Below are 21,817 nucleotides of genomic sequence, written 5' to 3'. Positions count from 1 at the left end.
TTTCCATTGTCAACATGAACTATACTTAGTTAAGGGTGAATAAGAGAAATGCTCTTGAAAATCACCAGCGTATAAGATGGCAATTTTCTGCAGAATCTCTCAATCCCTTTTAAAGAAGAATGGTTTCAAATGTTAGTCTTTAGATACTGTAACGTTCCACTCGGTTTTGAAGGATCATCACTAATAGTGTTTGGGCACTATTTATAACAAAAATCCTTTAGACTGTAACTAAATTACTAACTTCTTTCCGAATAAAATGTTTTTCTTTTTTGACAATTTTTCCTTATCTTCTGTTTGAACAGTTATTAGTCACTTTTTTTTCTGAATGTATATTCTGCATATTTTGGGGGATATGCCGTGCAGACTTTGCTCTTATATTGCCACAACATTGAACACAGAAAATGTTTTCAGGGGAAATGTTACGAATTTGGAAATGGAAGCACAAAAATTCCTGAAGCCCACAATTGGCTAGGCATCATCTGCAGGAGTAACTTCAAATTTGGAGGTGTAACTTTTACATAAGAGTTAAAACTGAGAGTCACATCCAGTGAAAAATACTGCATTCAGTTTTGCAAGCAATATGTGCAATGTGTGGACACGAAGCGAGATTCCCCCACCCCCCGATTCCCGTTAAGTTCAATTCCGCCTCCTCTTGTGCTTATCATTCTATCATATGCCTGTAATGAAACATGCTTTAAATATGTTGCGAAATGTGAACTCAATAAACTTAACCAGTCTCTTTCATTGGATCTGGTCTCTTTTTACAGTGATAATTGTCATTATCAGGTTTGCTGCACCAATTAATTTTGTGTGTTTTATGGCTTGTTGCCTGTACTAGAAAAAATATGAAGTTTTGGTTTTTTTTTTGGCTCGGAAAAGTCTTCAATGTTTGATGATATGTCAAATCATTTGATTTGTCGACCAATTTGCTTTTAAGCTCCAGATCAATAAATTTGGGAAAGCGGGTGTGAAAAGAGTTTTGAAACATGCTGACTCATGGTGATTATTTCTTATTGACTCCCACCTTGTGGGAAGTAATTGAGGATTCAGCACAACCAACAAGATTGTTTTGAATACGTCTTTTAACTCTGCTAGAAATCGGTAGAAGAAGCAAAGCAAGAGCATGTTGATAAGGTTGGCGAATTGTTGAAATGGGTGTCCGAGAAGAGCAAGAGCTTAGCCAAGAAGCAACTTGAACCTCCAGCCGAGCGAGCTGGAGTGGAAACGTCGCTATCTGAGAAAGAGGTATTGTAGACCACGCACATTTTATTTTTTACATGAAACATCCCATTGATGTACATTGGAGGGGGGGGGTGGGGGAGTCTATTCTGTCCTTCCAAGAAGTATTGCTTGTGATGAAATGAAGATTTTAGGTCCTTAACTGAATGCAATATGTTCAATTGAATCACTTTCCTTAGTGGATGGGTAAAACCAAGTGGGAAGTTGAATTGGCTCCATGGTGGACTCCATGTAGGTACACAATGACGACAACAACCTGCTATTACGTAGCACCTTTAACCTTGTAGAATATCACAGGGTCTTCACAAGGGTGCTATTGCAACTTGACACAGACTGACCAGGAGATACTGACAGAGGTGACTAAAAGCTTGGTCAACGGTCTACATCTTATAGGAGGCGAGGGGAGGTTTATGGAGAGAATTTCAGGGCCTAGGAGGCAGGCAGCTGAAGGCACAGCCGCCTATGGTGAAACATTGAAGAATGTGGAATGCGGAAAGAGATTACAGAGATAGGGAGGGGGCCAGTCCGTGGAGGGATTTGAAAACAAAGATGACAATTTCCAAATCGAGGCAGATTGACAGTTCTCCAATACTGTTGTTCGTCCCTGGGTCATTTGAGGAGCTTTGGAGTTGTCAACCCAATACTCGGACTGGGATTCGCTCCACTTAACTTCTGATACCAGGCACGGTCAATCCCAGCCTGATGAGCAATGTCCATGCTGATGAATTTTATTTCCAACAGCATACAGTTGTGGCTCTCTAATTTTGGATTTTTGCCAAACTATACCAGAATATTTTTGGACTTGGTTAAATGCGGTGTTTCCCATGGGTAGATAGTGTAAGAATCCCATATCAAGTTATCGAGAAAGCTCAACTTGAGTCAGATTCAGTGGTTTGCTCTGAGGATACCTAGGTTTTAGCAAACCTAGTAGCATTAATCAAGTACTCATTCATAGGAAACTCAGACATAGGAAATGGGAGGAGGAGTTGGACCTTAGCCAAGCTGTTCTGATAAAAGTATATCACTGGCATCTATCCAGCAATGAGGAAAATTGCCCAGATATGTCCTGTCCACAAAAAGCAGGACAAATCCTACATGGCCAATTACCGCCCCATCAGTCCAATCTTGATCATCAGCAAAGTGATGAAAGGGATTATGAAAAGTGCCATCAAGTGGCACTTACTCAGTGCTCACTGATGCTCAGTTTAGATTCTGCCAGTCACTCGGCTCCTGATCACATTACAGCCTTGGTCCAAACATGTACCGGCCTCCCCAAACAGGCGCCGGAATGTGGCGACTAGGGGCTTTTCACAGTAACTCCATTGAAGCCTACTTGTGACAATAAGCGATAATTATTTTATAAAGGCTGAACTCAAAGTGAGGTGAGAGTGACTGCCCTTGACATCAAGATTGTGTTTGCCGGAGTGTGGCATCAAAGAGCCCTAGCAAAATCTGAGTCCGTGGGAATTGGGCAAATGCACAAAGGAAGATGGTTGTGATTGTTGCAGATCAATGATCTCAGTTCCATTACTTCAGGATTCCCTCAGGGTCGTCCTTGACCCAACCATCATCAGCTGCTTCATCAATGACCTGCCTTCCATCATAAGATTAGAAGTGGGGATGTTAGCTGATGATTTCACAATGTTCAGCACCATTCACGAGGACTCCGATACTGAAGCAGTCCTTGTCCATACGCAGCAAGACATGGAGAACACCCAGTCTTGGGCAGACAAGTGGCAAGTAATATTTGCAGCTCATAAATGCCAGACAATGGCCATCTCCAATAAGAGAGAATCAAATCATCTCCTTTTCACATTCAATGGCATTACCATCACTGAATCCCCCCAACATCCTGGGAGTTACCCTTTGACCAGAAACTGAACTGGACTAGCCATATCAATACGATTGCTACAAGAGCAGGTCGGAGGCTGGGAATTCTGTCGACACTAACTCGCATCCTGACTCCTCAAAGCCTGTCTATATACATGACACAAATCAGGAGTGCCACTTGATGGCACTTTTCGTAAACCCTTTCATCACTTTGCTGATGATCACTTGCCTGGATAAGTGCCACTCAAGTAGCTCAACACCATCCAAGACAAAGCAGCCCGCTTGCTTGGCACCCCGATCGCTTTGAACATCCACTTCCTCCACCACTGCACACAGTGGCAACAGTGTGTACCATTTACAAGATGAACTGCAGAAACTCTGAGCTTTCTTCAACAGCACCTTCCAAAACCACCATCCCTACCACTTGGAAGAACAAGGGCAGCAGACACATGGGAACACCACCACCTGAAAGTTCCCCTCCAACTCATAAACCATCCTGACTTGGAAATACATTGTCGTTCCTTCACTGTCACTGGGTCAAAATCCTGTAACCTGCCCCCACCCCCACCACCCGCACTACCTAACAGCATTGTGGGTATACATGCCCACTTGGACTGGAGCAGTTCAAGAAGGTGGCTCACCAACATGTTCTCCAGGGCATTTAGGGATCGGCAATAAAGATGCTGGTCTAGCCAGTGACACTCATATCTGTTATTTTTTCTTTAGAGTACCCAATTCTTTTTTTCCCCATTTAGGGGCAATTTAGCATGGCCATTCCACCTATCCTGCACATTTTTGGGTTGTGGGGGTGAGACCCACTCAGGCATGGGGAGAATGTGCAAACTCCACACAGACAGTGTCCCGGGGCCGGGATCGAACCTGGGTCCTCGGCGCTATGAGGTGGCAGTGCTAAACACTGCGCCACCTTGCCGCCCGACACCCACATATGTGAAAGAATATATAAAACAAAAATCTGTCCCGTGAACTTGCTCCACCATTGAACTAGATCATGGCTGATCTTCTATCGCAATGCTATTTTCCCTACTATCCCCTTATCCCTTGATATCTTTAATATCCAGGAATCTATTGATCTCTGTCTTGAATATACTCAATAACTAAGCCTCTACAGCCCTATGTGGGAGAGTATTCAAAAGATTTACCATTCCTCCTCATCTCAGTCCTAAACGCCCACCTCTTATTCTGGGACTATTCTCTGGTTCTAGACTCCCCACGCTGCCCAAGCCAGAGGGAAGATCATTCCTCCATCTACCCTGTCGAGCCCTGTAAGAATTGTACACTACAATGCTATCACTTCTCATTCTTCTAAATTCTGGAGAATATAGGCCCAGTCTCCTCATTCTCTTGTAAGACAAATCCTGACATTCCAGGGATGAGTGTGGTGAACCTTTGTGCACTCCCTCTATGGTAAGTATATACTTCCTTAAGCCACAAAGCTAAAACTGTACACAATAGTCCAGGTACAGTCTCATCAAGATTCTACACAATTTCATAAGGAATCTTTACCACTGTACTCAAATCATCTGGAATAAAGGCCAACGTACTATTTGCCTTCCGAAATTGATTCAGGATCTAATATCTCAATTTGGTAATCCTAATTTTTGCATATCCTGTATTTCCTGTGTCAAGCATAAAGATATAACTATCACCAAGACCTTAAACTCTATAATTTCCTCCGTAAATCTCTCCACCTCTCTTTCCTCATTTTAAAACCGTTGATAGAACTTACCTTGCTGACGGAGTAGTCAACTAAACCTCCCAATGTGGTTCAGTGCAAGATTTTAGTTGAATACACTCCTGTGAAGCGCCTTGGGATGTTTTACTGTGCTAAAGGTGGTACATAAATGCAAGTTGTTGTTGGAACAAAACAGACATCTCACTTCATTTTGTTCCAGGTCAGCCTCTGACTCAGGATTCATGCTGCAGTTATATTATTGTCCCTCCGTATCTATGAAGAGATCTTCGTGCAACAATTACGCATATTAGACAAACCTAAATCAACAAAATAAATAAGTTGGAGGTAGTTCCAAAGGAAATTCAGCCGTCGTCTCCAATGTCACTCCATGTGTGTCCACTCAAACGTGCCTAACGGGTGAAGTAGCTGAAATGTGGGAAGTAAATAATAACTCTAGGCCTTGAGAACAAGATTCTTATTCTTATTTTAACATCCCACCTTTTGAATATAACTTCCTGAAGAGAATTGGATAAATAACAATTGCAGGGCTGTGGATAAAGGGTAGGACAGTGGGAAATAATGGACAAAGTGGCCAGCTCCTGCTGTGTTGCATCATCCTGTGGTCTCATCCCCTCGTATCAGAAACTTATTTGAAGTGGCCTTGACCTCACCATTGCTGGCATTTTAGTTGTATGAACCTATGTGGATTAACAGAAAAAAAACTGCATGTCAACCTTGAGTTTTTAAGAGTATTTTTAAAAATAAATTCAGAGTACCCAATTATTTTTTTCCAAATAGTCTGGCCAATCCACCCGCCCTGCACATCCTTGGGTTGTGGGGGTGAGACCCATGCAGACACGGGGAGAATTTGCAAACTCCACACGGGCAGTGACTCAGGACCTGAGTCCTCAGTGTCGTGAGGCAGCAGTGCTACCACTGTGCCACCTTGCCCCCCCCCCCCCCCCCCCCCGTCAGAGTTTTTAGAGTAAAAGGGAGGTTAGTTCAATTTCTGGGTTCCGTCAGCAACTGGGAAAATGCCTCCTGTGGGTGGAGGTGGGAGGGGAAAACCAAGCAAGTGGACCTCAGATGGTGTTCCACCACCCCCCCCCCCCCCCCCCCCTCTATTTACTGTGCAGCTCAAGGGATCATTGGCAGAAGTCTGTGAATGGGTTGCAGCTGCTGTGTGAGAAATCAGTGGGTTTTTTAAAATTGTGTTTTGCTTTTTTTAAGCCAAATGCTAAATCCTCCTTTTGACAGTCCAAAGGAAAAAGGATATGAATGTCTGTTTAATTGGTGGTGATGCTTGCTTAATAGTTTCTGCCAAGACTTCGACCTACTTCACACAGCACATTTATTTCTGAAATCTGGTCATGATATGTTCTTCAGGAAATCTTTAATCAGCTATATTGCTGCTGATTGTGTGTGCGGGTGTGTGTGTTGGCAGCGATCATTTGCATTAAGTGCTATTATGTTGGGTAATTTTGCATCCCACACTGTTCAATGGAGAATATTTTTCAGAGCAGACTATTTTGCAGGTTTGGACTGGTGATGTTATAGATAGAATCATACAACACAGAAGGAGGCCATTCAGCTGTCACACCAACCAGTTAAAATCCCACACCCCCACTCCAGAGTCCTGAAAATTTAACCTTTGGAGAAAGTAAATCCATTTAACTTTTGGAGAAAGTTTTCTCCTCCTGTCCCCTAACTAGGAACATCAAGAGGCCGTACAGCCTCAAGCCTTTCCTGTCATTCAATAAAATCATAACCTATCTGTATCTTAACTCCATCTGCTCACCTTGGCTCCATGACCTTTGATAGATTTTTATTTGGCAACGGTATTAATCTCAGTTTTGAAATGTTCAATTCACCCTCGGAACCAGTGGATTCTTGGGGGAAAAAGAGTTCCAGATTTCCACAGCCCCTTTGTGTGAAGAAAATGAATGAAAATCACTTATTGTCACAAGTAGCCCTCAAATGAAGTTACTGTGAAAAGCCCCTAGTCGCCACATTCCGGCGCCTGTTCGGGGAGGCCGGTACAGGAATTGAACCCACGCTGCTGGCCTTGTTCTGCTTTACAAGCCAGCTTTTAAGCCCACTGTGCTAAACCAGCAGTGCTTCCTAACGTCATCCTAGAATGGTCTGCGTGCCTTTCGCTAAATGCCTTTGAGGAAACTGCGTGAATGTTAGAAAATCTGAGGATAAAACAGAAACTTTGCATGAGTTAATTGTGTTCACGCTATCTCTGACTTGTTCCAGGTACTTCATGTGGAACTGTCGAGCAAGAAGGACCAGATTGATGAAGCTGTCCATGTGACACAGATGTTCTTGGCTAAACACAGTGACAAGTTAGTTTCTTCTTTCCCTCTGGTTACATTCTAGAATAACCCTTTCAACCAGATGTGTGTGGGTTTTTAAATTATATGCCCTCCATATGTGGTGGGAGTTTAATAATTTGTGGTGCCTTTTCAAAAAATTGTCAGATAGTTTACAATCCTTCTCACTTACCTAAAAGTTACTGTTTAACTTTTATTCAAAGGTTTCTCTGAATGAAATTGAAAACTTGCATTTATAAAGCACTTTTCTAAACTGTCCCAGAGTGTATTACAGACAGTAGAGCACTTTGACTTTAAAATATTGTCACGGTTGCAATATAGGCTGAGGAGTTAACCATCCAACTCAACAACCTCAGCTGAATGTGCTCCCTCTATTGATCCTGGCCTTGTCCGATTGTTGATCCAGCTCCATCTCCATGCTTCTGGTGTAGCATTTTGAACACTTTTGTCATTAATGCAACAGAAATAAACTTCCAACTTATATTCATTTATTACGCTCAGTGTTGTAAGACAGAGTTGTTACCACTATTGCCAGTCTTGTCTGATAGTGATGTCTTTATGCTTGACTGTCATTCAGTTGCTTTCCCAAAATACTGATTACACTGTTGCCGAGTTGGTCTCTGCAAGAATCACGGCAATATTGGGTTTCCTTGTTAGTTTTATGTATCTGCCAACTAGAGCAGGTGCAGCATCTTTGTCCTTTCTGTGCCTTTTTATTCACCGCCCATTTGGGCACGGCCTCCTTATTAATGAGATCATTCTGTATTCATATCTGGGATGGAGTGTTTGAGCCATGAAGAGATGCTGGATGGGCTTGGGTTGTTTTCTTTAGAGAGAGAAGGCTGAGGGGGGACCGGATTGAGGTGTACAAGATTATGAGGGGTATGGACAGGGAGGATCAGAAGCCTCTGCTCCCCTTAGTTGGTCAGTAACAAGGGGGCATAATTTTAAGGCGAGGGGCAGGAGATTTAGAGGGGATTTGAGGAAAGGATTTTCACCCATAGGGTAGTGGAAATCTGGAATGCGTTGCCTGGGAGGGTAGTGGGGGCAGGAAACCATACAACCTTTAAAAAGAACGGCGATCGCTTGAGTTATTATAATATTTAAGGCTACCAAGTGCTGGAAAGTGGGATTAGTGTAAATTTAGTGTAGTGTTGTCGGTGCAGACTCAGTGGAATGAAGGGCCTCATGTGCTTTCTGACTCGATGAATTCCTCCAGCTTGTTTCTAGGATTCCTGGCTGGTGGTAATAGACGATGTAGAGCGAGGTTAGTGCTGAATTAGATTCTCCGAGACACATGCTGCGGAATTCTCCGTCAGCAGGATCCTCCGGTCTGCTGGCAGCGCACCCACACCCCCGGGTTTCTCAACGGCGTGGGGTGCCCACAATGGGAAACCCCCATTGGCCGGCAGTGGGACCAGAGAATTCCGCTGCCAGCAGGGGCGCTCCGCACCGGCAAAAGTTGCTGGCGGACTAGAGAATCCCGTTCATGATCACTGAAGCTTCTCTTGCCTTAAGTCCTGAATCATTAATCTGTAGTCACCATGGCACAGCTATCTGCTTCTTCACTTCAGGGCAAGTGCATTGCTTGTAAAAGGAATAGTTTCCTTTAAATCTAGCAAGTAATATTTTCCTCATTAATTGTCACCTACCTTCACGAGCAAAGGCGGAAGGAGTTCGAATTGAACTGATTTACTTTTTGTCCCAAATCGTCCAAATGGCAAGTTCATCATTTATGAGGTTTTGTGGTGATTTATATCTGAGTTTATTTTAAACTGGATCTGTTAATGTTGATAGAAAACTCAGTTTTATTTCTCTGTTATTTTTTAACATAGAATATCAGAAGAAGATAAACAGCAAACGGAGAAACAGCTCGAGTCTCTTCAGGAAGCTTACGATAAGTTGTGTGAGGAGACTTCGGATGACCTCCAGCAAGCGCAGAGCACGCTTGCTGAAGAGGCAGTGGAGAAGGTAAAAACTGACTCCGGGTTCAGGGAAATGTTTAAGCTGAATTTCGGCAGTAGAGCACAGTGGGGTGGGGGGTAACCTTGTCATTAACCATCCAAAAATCATGAAATTTGTTCAGTAAGTTTGTTCGCAAAGATAACTTCAATCAAAAGAAATGAATGAGCTGGATTCTCCGGCTCCTCAGCCGTGCCTTCATCACCGGCACGCCGTTCGCTGGCGGCAGGATTGTATCTTCCCGCCACACCAAGCCGCCGGGAAACCTGCGGGCGGGGGTGCGCTGCTGGCAAGAGAAGTGAATCGCAATGATTGGAGAATTCCAGCCAATGTTTCTTTTATTTTAAATAACTGAATTTGTGATATTCTCTGAGAGATGGATGTTTTTAGCTTTTGAGTGAGCAAGGAATAGCTTTTGCTGAGCTGTAGAAAGCACTGAAGCTGCTGTATGCTGTAAACATGTATAGCATGGTCATCATAATTTTGAATACATAATTCGTCCCTTTCTCTGTAAACAGAAGCATGGTGCTTAAGCTCTATACAAGTACACGTTGAGTGGTGTTGAAGACTTAAGAATAACCCTCTTTTGCTTCCTCTTGTGACTAACCCTTTTAAACACATAGATGATACTTTTGCATTAAAGGATGTGCATGCAGGACATTAAAAAAATATTATTACTTCTGTCGACACCAATACCGGGCTTCACTTTTGCTGTTGCATCGCTAACATTCACCTCCCTGGTAAGTACCCATTCTTCTATCATGTGGGCACAGTCGGAGTATATTTTGCATGAACGGGTTCTGAAGAGCTTGGAGGTACTGATTGTTTGCTGTTTGCGTTTCATTATTTTGCTGCCTTCTTATTGCCTTCTGAAATTATTTTTCTTTCTCTTTTTGATTTTCAGGGGTATGAGACCGTTGCAGGTGCTATTGACCTGGCAACTGGGACGGTTTATCCAATCTTCCACGCAATACGTAATGGTCTTATTGATTATGATACAGGGATGATCTTGCTGGAAGCTCAGGTCATTGTGTCAGGTCTTATTCTTCCAGAAACGAAACAGTGCCTTGGTATGGAAGAGGCTTTGAGTTATCAGTTGATAGATGGAAAGATCTTCAAACAACTGGAGGACTTGAGTAATTCTGCCAAACTTATTTTCAGCACCTTGTGTGGAATAAGTGATGTCCATTCTGCTGCCGATGTCAATGATCACAGCACAGTTTCTGAGATTTCAGTCATTAAAGTCCTTGAGGCACAGTTTGCCACCGGGGGCTTAAGAGTGCCAGCTACTGGTGAAAAACTCAGCCTCGAGGAAGCTTTTCAGAGAGAGTTCATCACTGCCCAGCTGTACTTCAAGCTTCTAGAGAGGCAGAAGATGTGCAAGGAGCTGATTGATCCAATAACGGCCGAGAAAGTATCATTAATGGAGTTAATGCAAAGAGTCACTGTGGATAAAGAAACTGGCCTAAGACTGCTTCGCGTGAAGCAGCAAGAAGGGGGCACAATCACCTTGAAATCTGGCAGGCAGGCTAGTGTTTTTCGGGCAGTCCACGAAGGCCTCATAGACCGCGAGGTCATGATCAGGCTTCTTGGAGCTCAGCTGTTTGCAGGTGGGCTTATTGATCCTCAAACTGGATCTCGACTAACAGTAGATGAAGCTTTGGAAAGTGGCCTCATTGATCATGATACAGCTTCTGGACTCCTCACTCATCAAGTTCAGACAGGAGGTATAATCAGCCCAGCTACCGGCAGCAGGTTAACCATGGATGAAGCCGTGCAGTGCAATTTAATAACTTCAAGCAGTGCACTTTTGGTTCTGGAATCACAGAGGGTATTTATGGGTCTCATTTGGCCTGATTCTGGAGAAATATTTTCTATAGACACCTCCTTGCAGCAAGGCGTGGTAACGAATGAGCTAGCCCATCGAATCCTGAACAACAGGCAAAAAATAGCTGCTCTTTACATCCCTGAAAGCTCATTGGTGCTCACGCCTGAGGAGGCTAGCAAGCTCGGTGTAATAGACAAGAGGGCTGCAAAGATTCTAAGCACAGCAACAATGCCTGACTTAATGCCCGGTGCCAAACACTTGCAGTCTTCGCATGCCGATATCTCGAGCTGGGGATCAAATTCTGAGGTCCAGATGTGTGCTAAAAGTGACGCTACTGATGTTGAAACTAGAGGCAGAAATGAGAATTCAACTCTGCAACAGATGGAAGTTCAACAGAAATTCATATCTTACTTAATGATGCACAGCTATATGGATGCAGGCACAGGAAGGAGGCTACTGTTGGTCAATAGTGACTTGAATGAAAAGATCAAAATGGTGCTGGAGGCAAGTGGTACAGGTGTTCCATCAGAAAATTGGCAAGAATATCTTCATATTGAAGATGGCAGTGGGCTTGAAAACCACTTGGAGGCCAAAGAACTTTCAAAAGATGTTGACATCCTTAAAAACCATACTAATTCTGTAACGTGGGGTCCATATGGTAGGGGAGAAAAGCAGGCGGTCGATGCGCTGGGCGAACATTGTGGGGCTATTAATAGCGAAGCATTATATTGGATGCCCGGCGTGCAACAGTTTCCAGCAAGTGAACCTGGAGAGTTTTCTTATTCGCAGACGATTGATAGTCCAGGAAGTCATGTAACTGACACCAAAGAACTCGATGAGGGCAAAGCAATTCATGCAATTGAAACATTGGACAATTTGACAGATACTCTTGAAGAACCATCTTTTGATGGAAATTTGAGTGTATATCCAGACCTTAATGAAAGCAATAAATTGACCAGACAAACTGGCAATGTTAATTCTGTTGAAAGTGATTCAGGAAACCAATTGAGAAAATGTGCGGCAATTTCAAAACCTGATACACAAGCGGTAACTACAGCCTTGCAAACTGCAGATTCGTACCTCGGGGTCAAATCGGCTATCACCATGTCTTCAGCAGAACAGCCGGCAGCTGAAACCATGTACAGGTTTCCAATGGAGCAATTGTTTCCAGCATCTGAAAGTCTGAAGCTCAGTCCATTTCCATTGGATATGGACCTCCAAAGGGATTTTGGAGAAGACCTGAACAGAATGCTGGGTTTCGATGGACCCCCAGGTCTCCAAGGTGGTGATAACATGGGCAGCAGTACTGAAGATTCTAATGAGCCTTTCGTGATCTGCACAGAGCATGCCAATGAAAGTGCACAAAACTGGAATGCTCAGCAGTATATGGAAGCTTCACAAATGGAAGAATCTGATGATGTAGGCGGAAGACAACGTATTGCTGGGCCATCAGTAGACAAGATTTCAGATTACACTGTGCAATCTTCTCCTTTGGGAGAACAACTTACGACTGGGATGGATGAATTTATTTCACATGCATTAGAAACTGTTGCAGCAACAAGGGAAGACCTCACAGGTGGAGAAAATAACTTAAGGACAGTTGAAACTTTGGAAGATATTGCATTCACCGATGAAATGGTGTATTTCGTTGGTGCTCCTGATGCAGAGAGGTTAAGTGAAGAAGTTAAGATAGATGAAGCAATGAAGGTGGAAGGTGGCAAAAAGTCTCTTAAAGGTGGCAAGCATACACCTGTTGCTGATGAAGATACACGAGCAGATACCAATCTTGAAAACCAGGTCAGCTTTCATAAATTCACAGAAACAAATCTAGATTCCCAAATTATTCAAGGCAGCACGGAGGAAATGTGGGATGTAATTGGTCCATCAGTGGAAGAGCAGCTCACAGCAACCAATGAAATCCTGCATTTGAGCCCTTTAGAAACTGGAAGCGAAAGTGAACACTGTACAGATGATTCTGGGGGCCATGATGATGGAAAGCATAAAGTAATAAGGGTCATTGAAACACTGGATGACATAGCGGACTTAGAAGATAAAATGGAGATTGCTGGAGAACCTGTTGCTAAAAGTAGTTCATCAAAAAATGATAAACCGTGTTCCAATGAAGATTACAATGAAGTTGCGTTTGGAAATGGATTGAGTGGACTCACTGGTATAGTTGAAGGGGGCAGCATTCAATATACAGATACTATTTCAGCACTAGGTGACAACTTTGAATCTGGGAGGAACAAAGTAATTACTAGTGTGGAAGGATTGGAGGATTTTGCAGAGAACCAGGAAATGGGGTGGTTTGTTGGAGACATTCCAGGAGTAAGAGAAACTCTAATGCTTAGTTGTTCTGGAATTGAAGATATCACAGGTGTGTTCGAACCTTCCATACAAATGGCAGGTGGTGAAGTGAATTTCCTAGATGATGAAGACTTTAAGCCAAGTTACAATGAGCCAGATAGCCATCAGATGTATCACCAAGACTTTGGAATAATGAAAGGTCAGGAAGAAAAGGGAAAGCAAGTCAATATTGAGCTTATGCACGAAGCAGTTCAGAGCTATGGAGCATTTGAACAGGATATATCAGGGGGTAATCTAACAATGCCAGATACAATGATGATAAACCGCTATCTCGATGTAAGATGCACATTGCAAGAGGAGCCAAGTGACTGTGCAGTGACATTGAAGAATGCTGAAGGCATCCAAAGAGTTAATGGGAGAAATCTGTATGTCTTGGAAGAGGAGGATGAAGAAAATGATGGGAAATCTACTTGTTTTGAGGTAGCTGGGAGTGGGGAATGGGCCCGATCAGCTTTGATAAAGCAGCGCAAATCAGAAGTTGAAGCGGGCGGAATATTTGACCCAGTTACTGGTAAAAGGTACAGACTTGAAGCTGCCTTGGCACGTGGGCTTTTGGATGAGGAGATGTTTGTGGATATTTTAGCTTCGCAGTTTCAAGATGGTGGAATCCTTATTGAAGAGAGTGGCGAAATTCTAACTCTCAGTGAAGCAGTGGCGAAGGGACTCCTACAAAGTCATGTTGCTATCAAAGTATTAGATAAGCTTGGACTGATCGGAGGATTCTATAACTCTGGAACAGGAGAAATAATAGAAGTGGCTGATGTTGCCGAACAGATGATAAATGACGACCTCCTGACAAAGGTATTGCTTTCTGAAAGAATTGTCTGTGGTGTCATTGACCCAGAGACCAACAAGCTACATAGTGTGCATGATGCACAGAGACTTGGTATTTTGAATACTTGTACAGCTCTGCGTTTGCTGGAAGGCCAAGTTGCTTCGGGCGGAATTGTAGATCTCAAACACCAAGGTCGGTTATCAGTGGCCGTGACCTCAAAGCTTTGTCTGGTAGATGAAAAAACTGCCGAACAATTAATCCAAATAGAAAAGGCACAAAATGGAGGGCAAGTCGATGAGGTGACCAAATTGAGGGCACTAAGCTACCAGCTTGAAATGTATGGCATCTTGGATCCACAGACAAAACAACCTCTGTCTGTGACGGAAGCAGTCAACCGAGGCCTTGTGGAAAGAGATGCCTTGCTAAGTATTCTTGGTAAGCAAGTTGAAGCTGGTGGTATCATTCAGCATAAATCAGGGCTTCGCCTCTCTGTGTCTAATGCTTTGAGGCATAGTTTAATTAATGAAGACCTAGCAGATGACCTGTTTGAATTGGAATCAGCGTGCCAAAATATCCATGCTTCAAGTGCCGGGAAGAATTCATGTTCTCAGGAAATCGCACCGAGTTCAACGTTTGCAGTGGAAATTGAAAGGAACCAGAAATCAAATGAACTTGCCACTGAATTCGAAAATGGAAAATCGGCAGTGCAAATAGAATCTGTGGGTGGAAAATTATTGGATGACAGTTTGCAAAAAGAAATTAACCTTTATGAAAGTGAGGACAATGTTGATGAGCGCCAGTTGACCATTGTTTCTTACTCTGATTTAGCTAGGATAAGTAAAATAGATTTAGACACTGGGCGAAGATACATGGCAGTTAAACCTCTTCAAGAATTTTTGAATGTGAAAAATGTCGAAACAATGTCAAAATTAAATGTGGTAGACATAGATCTGTCTAATGCTTGTAGCACTCACAGAAAGGAGTTAAATGATCGAACCTTGATATGTGCCAAAGAAGATAAAAGAACTGTTCAAGATTTCATAACAAGAAGTGATGATAATCATATCAACTCTTCAGCTTCCAATTTCCTCGTTCCAGGACGTAACCAAGATAGTTTGATCGCCACTGCCCAGTCGGCTTTTGCAACTCACATATCCGAGGAAGATTTGCCTGGTAAAACTGGACCGCCTTTCATCCAAATCATCTTATGTTGAAGATTCACCGCAGGGTGATTTTTTCTCATACATTCGAGAATGTACATCAGATAGTGAGCTGGAGTGTGAAGCGTCCGAATTGGCTGGCAAAGAAAATGTTTCATCAAATGAAGACGGGGAGCTGAATGAAGTTGGAAAACTGACTGTGGAAACATATATAGGAGGGGCAAATATTGAAGAGTTGGAGTTGAACAGTCCTCCGAGTAGCACCAACGTCCAAGGTCTCAAGGGCACCAATGGCGAATATAATTTAGAAGGTGACGTTGAGGGAGGAGACCCTAATATGAAGCTCGGCCTACTTGATAAAACACCATTAACTGGAATTTTCAAAGAGGGGAATCAAGGGATACAAAATTCTGGGTTAGGCGACTGTGCAGAAGAATTTGAACAAAATGTAAATATGGCTATGGCTGTGGGGAATGTGCTGAAAGCTGTGTGCATGAAACTCAGCGATGCTTTCAAGATCAGACCAAAAGAAGATAAGGAAAACCTAAACGAGGATACAGTGATGAATAGAAACAGACAAGAGAAAGAAGCTGTCAAGCCATTAAATGACCTTCCAGATTTGGAAGGAAAGGCAGAATTTGCTCATAGGGTGAAAGAAATGTCCATTGTTTCCGGCGCAAGAGGAAATGAGGGAGAGACGTCAGGTCATGGCGATCAAAATTCATTTGGAGAATCTGAAGATTTCTTGTGTCAAGAAGGAATCGATGAAGAAATGCAAGACCAGGATGTTGAAGGAGGTCAGAAGCTTGAGAAGCCGTTGGGAAAAACATGGGATTCATTTGAACTTGAGAAAAAAGCCAACTTGGTTTCAGAAGAGGAGCGTCTTCTCCCTTTAGAGAATGTGCTTGGTTTCGCAATTGATGAGCATGAGTCTTTGGAAAATGCAAATGTTCAAAGACTAATTGGAGTAAATGTTGAAACTGGTGACAATCAGGAAGCAGATCTCTTCAGTTTAATGGAATGTAATTCAGAGGTAGGAGGTGGTTCTGCAGTGCCTGCTGTTCAGGATGTGGTGACATGTGGTGATGCTCCAGCTGATGTTAAAAAGTCAGGGCTTGTCCTTGATTGCCTGAAACAAGAATTTCTTAATGCAGAGTTTAGTGAATTATTTGGTGGCTTGAAGGACGATGAGTCCCTGAAAATGGCAGCCTTGCTTGCTGCTTTGAAGCCAGAAATGATGAGCGTACAGGTGCAGGAAATGCTTTGTGCTATATCTGGGGAGCAAGATCCCGGCAGTTTGAGAAGTCAGGAACTGGTCAGCAGCCTGACTGATGAGCTTTTCCGTTACATAAAAAACAAAGTACCTGGTTCGATGGAGGGAGGGTTCTTAAACAGGCAAGCGAAAGAAATGCTTTGTGAAAGAATTGCGTTGCAGCTCAGCACTGCAGAAACTCCTCAAGATGTATCACAGCAAGCAATCGAGGAGGGTAACATGTGCCAGATAATTCAGATGAAAGCAAATGGAGAAAGTGCAGCTGGCTCTGAGAATGGGAATCCAGCGAATCATTGTGGTTCCAGCCATGCAGAGCGGGAGTCACGCGAAGGCACTGATAAGGTGGCTAGATGTGACAGTCCATCAAAGGATGACTGGTTTAACACTGATGAAAGTGGTGATACCGTGAATGGAATGCCCAAAATAAAACAAGATAGTCCAGATTCAGTAATGCAATCTGCTGATGTTTTTGATGAAATGGAGCCGCTGGAGGATATTCAGGAAAAAGGCGCCTTGGAGGATCCACCAGATAACATTTGGATTGGCAACAATGAGAGTGTTGGTGAATTGAAGGAAATGTTGCAAGTCAGGCGAGCTGGACAATGTGTAAGTGAGAATGAAAATGAGGAAGCACAATCTGATTCTCTTGATCAAATCGATCTTCTGAGCAATATTCAGGGAAACCCTTATGAACTCGCATTGAATGAGTTCAGGGTTAAGGACAACGAAGGTGACAATGAGAAGGGAAAGACAGAGATACTAGATGGCCAAAATATAACTGAGGATAAAAGTGAGCGTTTGGTGTTGCATCCTCCTCCCAGCGACAAAGAGGAATTTCCCAAGGGGAATGTAACAAATAATGTTGGGGAAGCAAATAAGGTGAATGAAAGAGAAATGCAAACAAATGGACAATGTACCAATCAGGGAACAGGTGAAGATTCATTTGCAACAGATGACATTCAGGAGCAATCCATTTCTGAAGATACACCCAACAGTATGTGGATTAACAACAATAAAGATGAGATGAAGAAAGTGATTGAAATTGTAGCAAGTGGACTAAATCTAAATGAAGACAAAAATGATGACTTATTGATGCAGTCTCACGATGCATCTGATGAAATGAAACCATTGGAAAGCACTGGGAAGAAGGCCACCATTAAAACTGAGCAACATGAGGGCCGTGAGACTCTTGAAGGAGACGGACAGGTTAGTAATCCTTGATATGTGCTTCATTTAATTCAATTAGAAAAGAATAAAACCAAGAATTAGCTGAATCAGAATGTTGTCCACATCTTTATTAACACTCTCACTTCTCATGCAGCAGAGTTGAAAACAATTCGGTAATATTATTGATTGATTGATATTTATTGTCACATGTACTGAAGTACAGTGAAAAGTATTTTTCTGCGGCCAAGGGACCGTACACAATACATACATAGTCGACAAAAGAATAATCGACAGAGTACATTGACAAATGGTACATCAAGAAATTATTCTTGGAAAGTCTCAATGCTATTAATAGATTATTTTAACTGATTCACTTTTCTGCTGTGCTGTAGTCAATTTGTTGAGCAGTAATATTGAATCAGTTCTTTGTTGCTTTTATGGTTTAAGAAGGTCTTTGTAAGGTCCATCATGCTATAGTGCATCATTCCAAATCCTGGCCCTTATTTGAAGATGTCTGCCATCAAGGGCTTTTAAAAAAAACCTCCTTTAGGTTGGGCAAACAGTGTTTACCAACCAATTTGTTTTCCAAAATGAAGCAGAGGAGGGGAAAATTATTATTTTTTAAAATAAATTTGGCGAACCCAATTTTGTTCCCAATTTAGAGGTAATTTAGCGTGCCTAATTCACCTACCCTGTTGTGGGGGTGAGACCCACCCAAACACGGGGAGAATGTGCAAACTCCATGCGGACAGTGACGCGGGGCCGGGATCGAACCTCGGTCCTCAGCGCCTTGAGGTAGCAATGCTAACCACTGAGCCACCGTGCCCCCCTGGAGGGGAGAGTTATAATCAAATTTTGAGCTCAGGGAGTTCTCCCCGGTGTCTCGGCCAATCAATATTTATCCCTCAACTATCACTGAAAGGGATTATTTGGTCATTATCACATTAATGTCTGTGGGAGCTGGCCTTGCATAAATTGGCTGCCACGCTCCCTACATGATAGCAGTGACTACACTTCAAAGGAAAATATAATTCATTGGCTGTAAAGTGCTTAGGGATGTCGAGGGGCGTGAAAGGCACTTCATAAACGCAAAAAAAAAATTCCCTCTGGGGTTGAATGGTCAATTAAAAGGAACTCCGGGCAGGACGGTGGCGCAGAGGCTCTGCTGCCTCACGGTGCCGAGGTCCCAGGTTTGATCCAGGCCCTGGGTCACTGTCCGTGTGGAGTTTGCACATTCTCCCCGTGTTGCGTGGGTTTCGCCCCCTGAACCCAAAGATGTGCAGGGTAGGTGGATTGGCCACGCTAAATTGTCCCTTGATTGGAAAAAATTATTTGGGTACTCTAAATTTAAAAATATATAAATTAAATGATACTAAATCATGTACTTTGAATGTAGACCATTTGGGTATTAAAGTTTATTTTTTTTAAATTTAGAGTATCCAATTATATTTTTCCAATTAAGGGGCAATTTAGCATGGCCAATCCACCTAACCTGCACATCTTTGGGTTGTAGGGGTGAAACCCACGCAGACACGTAGACAATGTGCAAACTCTACACAAACGGTGGGACGGGATCAAACCCAGATCCTCAGCGCCATGGGCAGCAGTGCTAACCACTGTGCCAACTTGCTGCTCCTGAGCATTGAACCTATTTGAATTCAACTCTGTATTTGTCTTTTCCAGAATTTTTTTTTAAAATTTAGAATATCCAATTCATTTTTTCCAATTAAGGGGCAATTTAACGTGGCCAATCCACCTAACCTGCACATCTTTGGGTTGTGGGGGTGAAACCCACGCAGACACGGGGAGAATGTGCAAACTCCTCACAGACAGTGACCCAGGGCCGGGATTCGAAACCCGGGTCCTCAGTGCCGTAGGCAGCACTGCTAACCACTGTGCCACCGTGCCACCCATCCAGAATTTATTGAATTATTTCAATCCTAATGTACCATTTGGGCTTGGGACAAATAATGGAAATTGTCAGAGACCAGTTTTCATGGGCTTCATTTTGGTGTATGTTGTAACACGTATTATTTATGACATCAAGACATGATTGTGGCATTAAAATCCGCGGCTAAGATTGCCCAGTTTAATATTTATCCTGGAAGTGCCCCGTTAATGTTAGTTGGACTTTCATTGCAGCCCTGTAACAGTACGCAGCAATGTTTGCAACACATAGAGAAACTGCAAGCACACTTGACACTGGTTCAAACAAAGAAAACTCAGCTGGAGAATCTGCAGCCTGTTGACAGCAACCTGGAACTCCTTCAAGAACAACTAGATTACCACAATGTAAGTAATTGTTTCATATGGACCAATCTCACTGAACTCAAAGCCCAGTTAATGTTTCTCTAAATTAAGAACCACAATTGCGAAGAATGGTAATCCTTTTAAGTTTGCACCTATGGCAGTACAGTGACATATAGGATTGCCTTGGACAGGGTACAGAGGAGATTTACTGGAGTGGTACCAGACTCATCTGTCATGTGGCGAGACAGGGTATCTAAGGAGTTTTCTCTTAAGAGGAGAGAATGCTATGGGGAGATAATGAAATGAAAATCGCTTATTGTCACGAGTAGGCTTCAATGAAGTTACTGTGAAAAGCCCCTAGTCGCCACATTCTGGCGCCTGTCCAGGGAGGCTGGTACGGGAATCGAACCATGCTGCTGGCCTGCTTGGTCTGCTTTAAAAGCCAGCGATTTAGCCTGGTGAGCTAAACCAGCCCCTATAATAGATGTGTTCCGAAAATATGAAGGGTTTTGATAGGGGAGAAACTTTCCATTGGCAGGTAGCTTGCTAACCAGCGACCATCGAGTTCAGGTAAGTGTCAAAAGAACCAAGGGAGTAATGGTGAGAATTTTTATACCATGTGTTATTATGATCTGGAATTGCCTGAAAAGGTAGTGAAAGCAGATTCCATCCATGGGCGGGAACCTCTGGATCCTCCGCCGCGTGTTTCTCAGCGGCGTGCCATTCGCTGGCAGCGGGATTCTACACTTCCACCGCTTGGAAGTATAGAATCCACCGGATTCCCCATTGAAGCCACTCCACGCCTCCTGGAAACCCATGGCGGGGTTGCACTGCCGGCGGGAAAAGTGAATCGAAACGGCAGAAGAATTCCGGCCCATAAATTTCAAAAGGGAGTTGGGCATATCTGAAGGGGAAACATTTGCTGGGCTGTGGTGAGAGAGCAGCGGAGTGGGACTAGCGGGATAGCCATTTTCAATGAGCTGGCACAAGGATGGTGGGATGATTGGCCACCTCCTGTAATGTAAGGTCATGGTGCGACTTCGGTTCAGTTGTGGGAAGATACATAGAGAGCCTGTGAAGTAGATGTCTTGCCACAGTGTAGCTGGGTTTGTATTACCAGTCCCATTGAGTGCAGGCTTTCGGAGTACTGTAAGCCCTCACTTAAAGTTGAAGGTGCTTTTATGAAAATCATGACTCAGCGAATCACATTTTCCCATTAAAATGTAAAAACTGTACTTTACTTCTGTAGAATATTCCTCATCAGACAGAAAACATTGTACCCTGTATGTTGAAGTGCTTTACTATGCTAAATTCTTATATTAATCAATGAAATTACTTATGCAATAAAATAAATTTAAAAGTATAAAAGAAATATGGTAACTTTCTACTCCTGCTCCTGCTCTCCACCCATCCTACTTCTCAACTTCTGTGACCCCCTGAGGGTAACAAGAGGGTGGGTTTGGGAGTGGCAGAGGCCGCTCAGAAATGATGTCAATTTGATCTTGTGGCCCCATGTCAAACCAACAGGGAAATAACTTCAGAATGACTCTCGCATCACTAACCATGAATACAGGCCCCTTTAACTAACGGACATCCCAAAGCAAAATGACATTAAATGGGGAAAGTTGAACAGTGGCTTATTGTAACTATTGCACAGCAATGATTCTACTGTTATTTTGAGCTCAGAGGAATAGAATACTTTGGAGCAGGGGTAGGCCATTTGGCCCTTTGGGCTGGCATTCACTAAGATCATAGCTAATCTGGTTGTAGTCTCAACTTCATTTTCCTGTCAGCTTCCCCATAACCCTTGACTCTGCTGTCCATCAAAAATCTACCTCCCTCTGCCTTGAATACATTCAATGACCCAGTGTCCACTGCTTTCTGGGGAAGACAGTTCCACAGACTAACAACCCTCACAGAGAAAAATTCTCCTCATC

At 43.2% G+C, this 21,817-nt stretch overlaps 1 protein-coding gene across 8 annotated transcripts in view; it reads left to right on the top strand.

Moving 5' to 3' along the window:
• Window positions 1-21,817, top strand: part of dst (dystonin) — a 665,214-nt gene that overhangs the window by 366,157 nt on the left and 277,240 nt on the right. For all 8 annotated transcript variants that reach the window (XM_038800631.1, XM_038800637.1, XM_038800634.1 and 5 more), the window contains 3 exons: window positions 1,096-1,245; window positions 7,022-7,110; window positions 8,934-9,069. In XM_038800631.1, coding sequence (XP_038656559.1) covers window positions 1,096-1,245; window positions 7,022-7,110; window positions 8,934-9,069 — 375 coding nt within the window. The remainder of the gene's footprint in view (window positions 1-1,095; window positions 1,246-7,021; window positions 7,111-8,933; window positions 9,070-21,817) is intronic.

This window comes from Scyliorhinus canicula, chromosome 6 (assembly GCF_902713615.1).
Source record: "Scyliorhinus canicula chromosome 6, sScyCan1.1, whole genome shotgun sequence".
Taxonomy (NCBI): Eukaryota; Metazoa; Chordata; class Chondrichthyes; order Carcharhiniformes; family Scyliorhinidae; genus Scyliorhinus; species Scyliorhinus canicula.
Note: the sequence above shows the minus strand (reverse complement) of the source record. Positions and strands in the feature narration are given on the sequence as shown.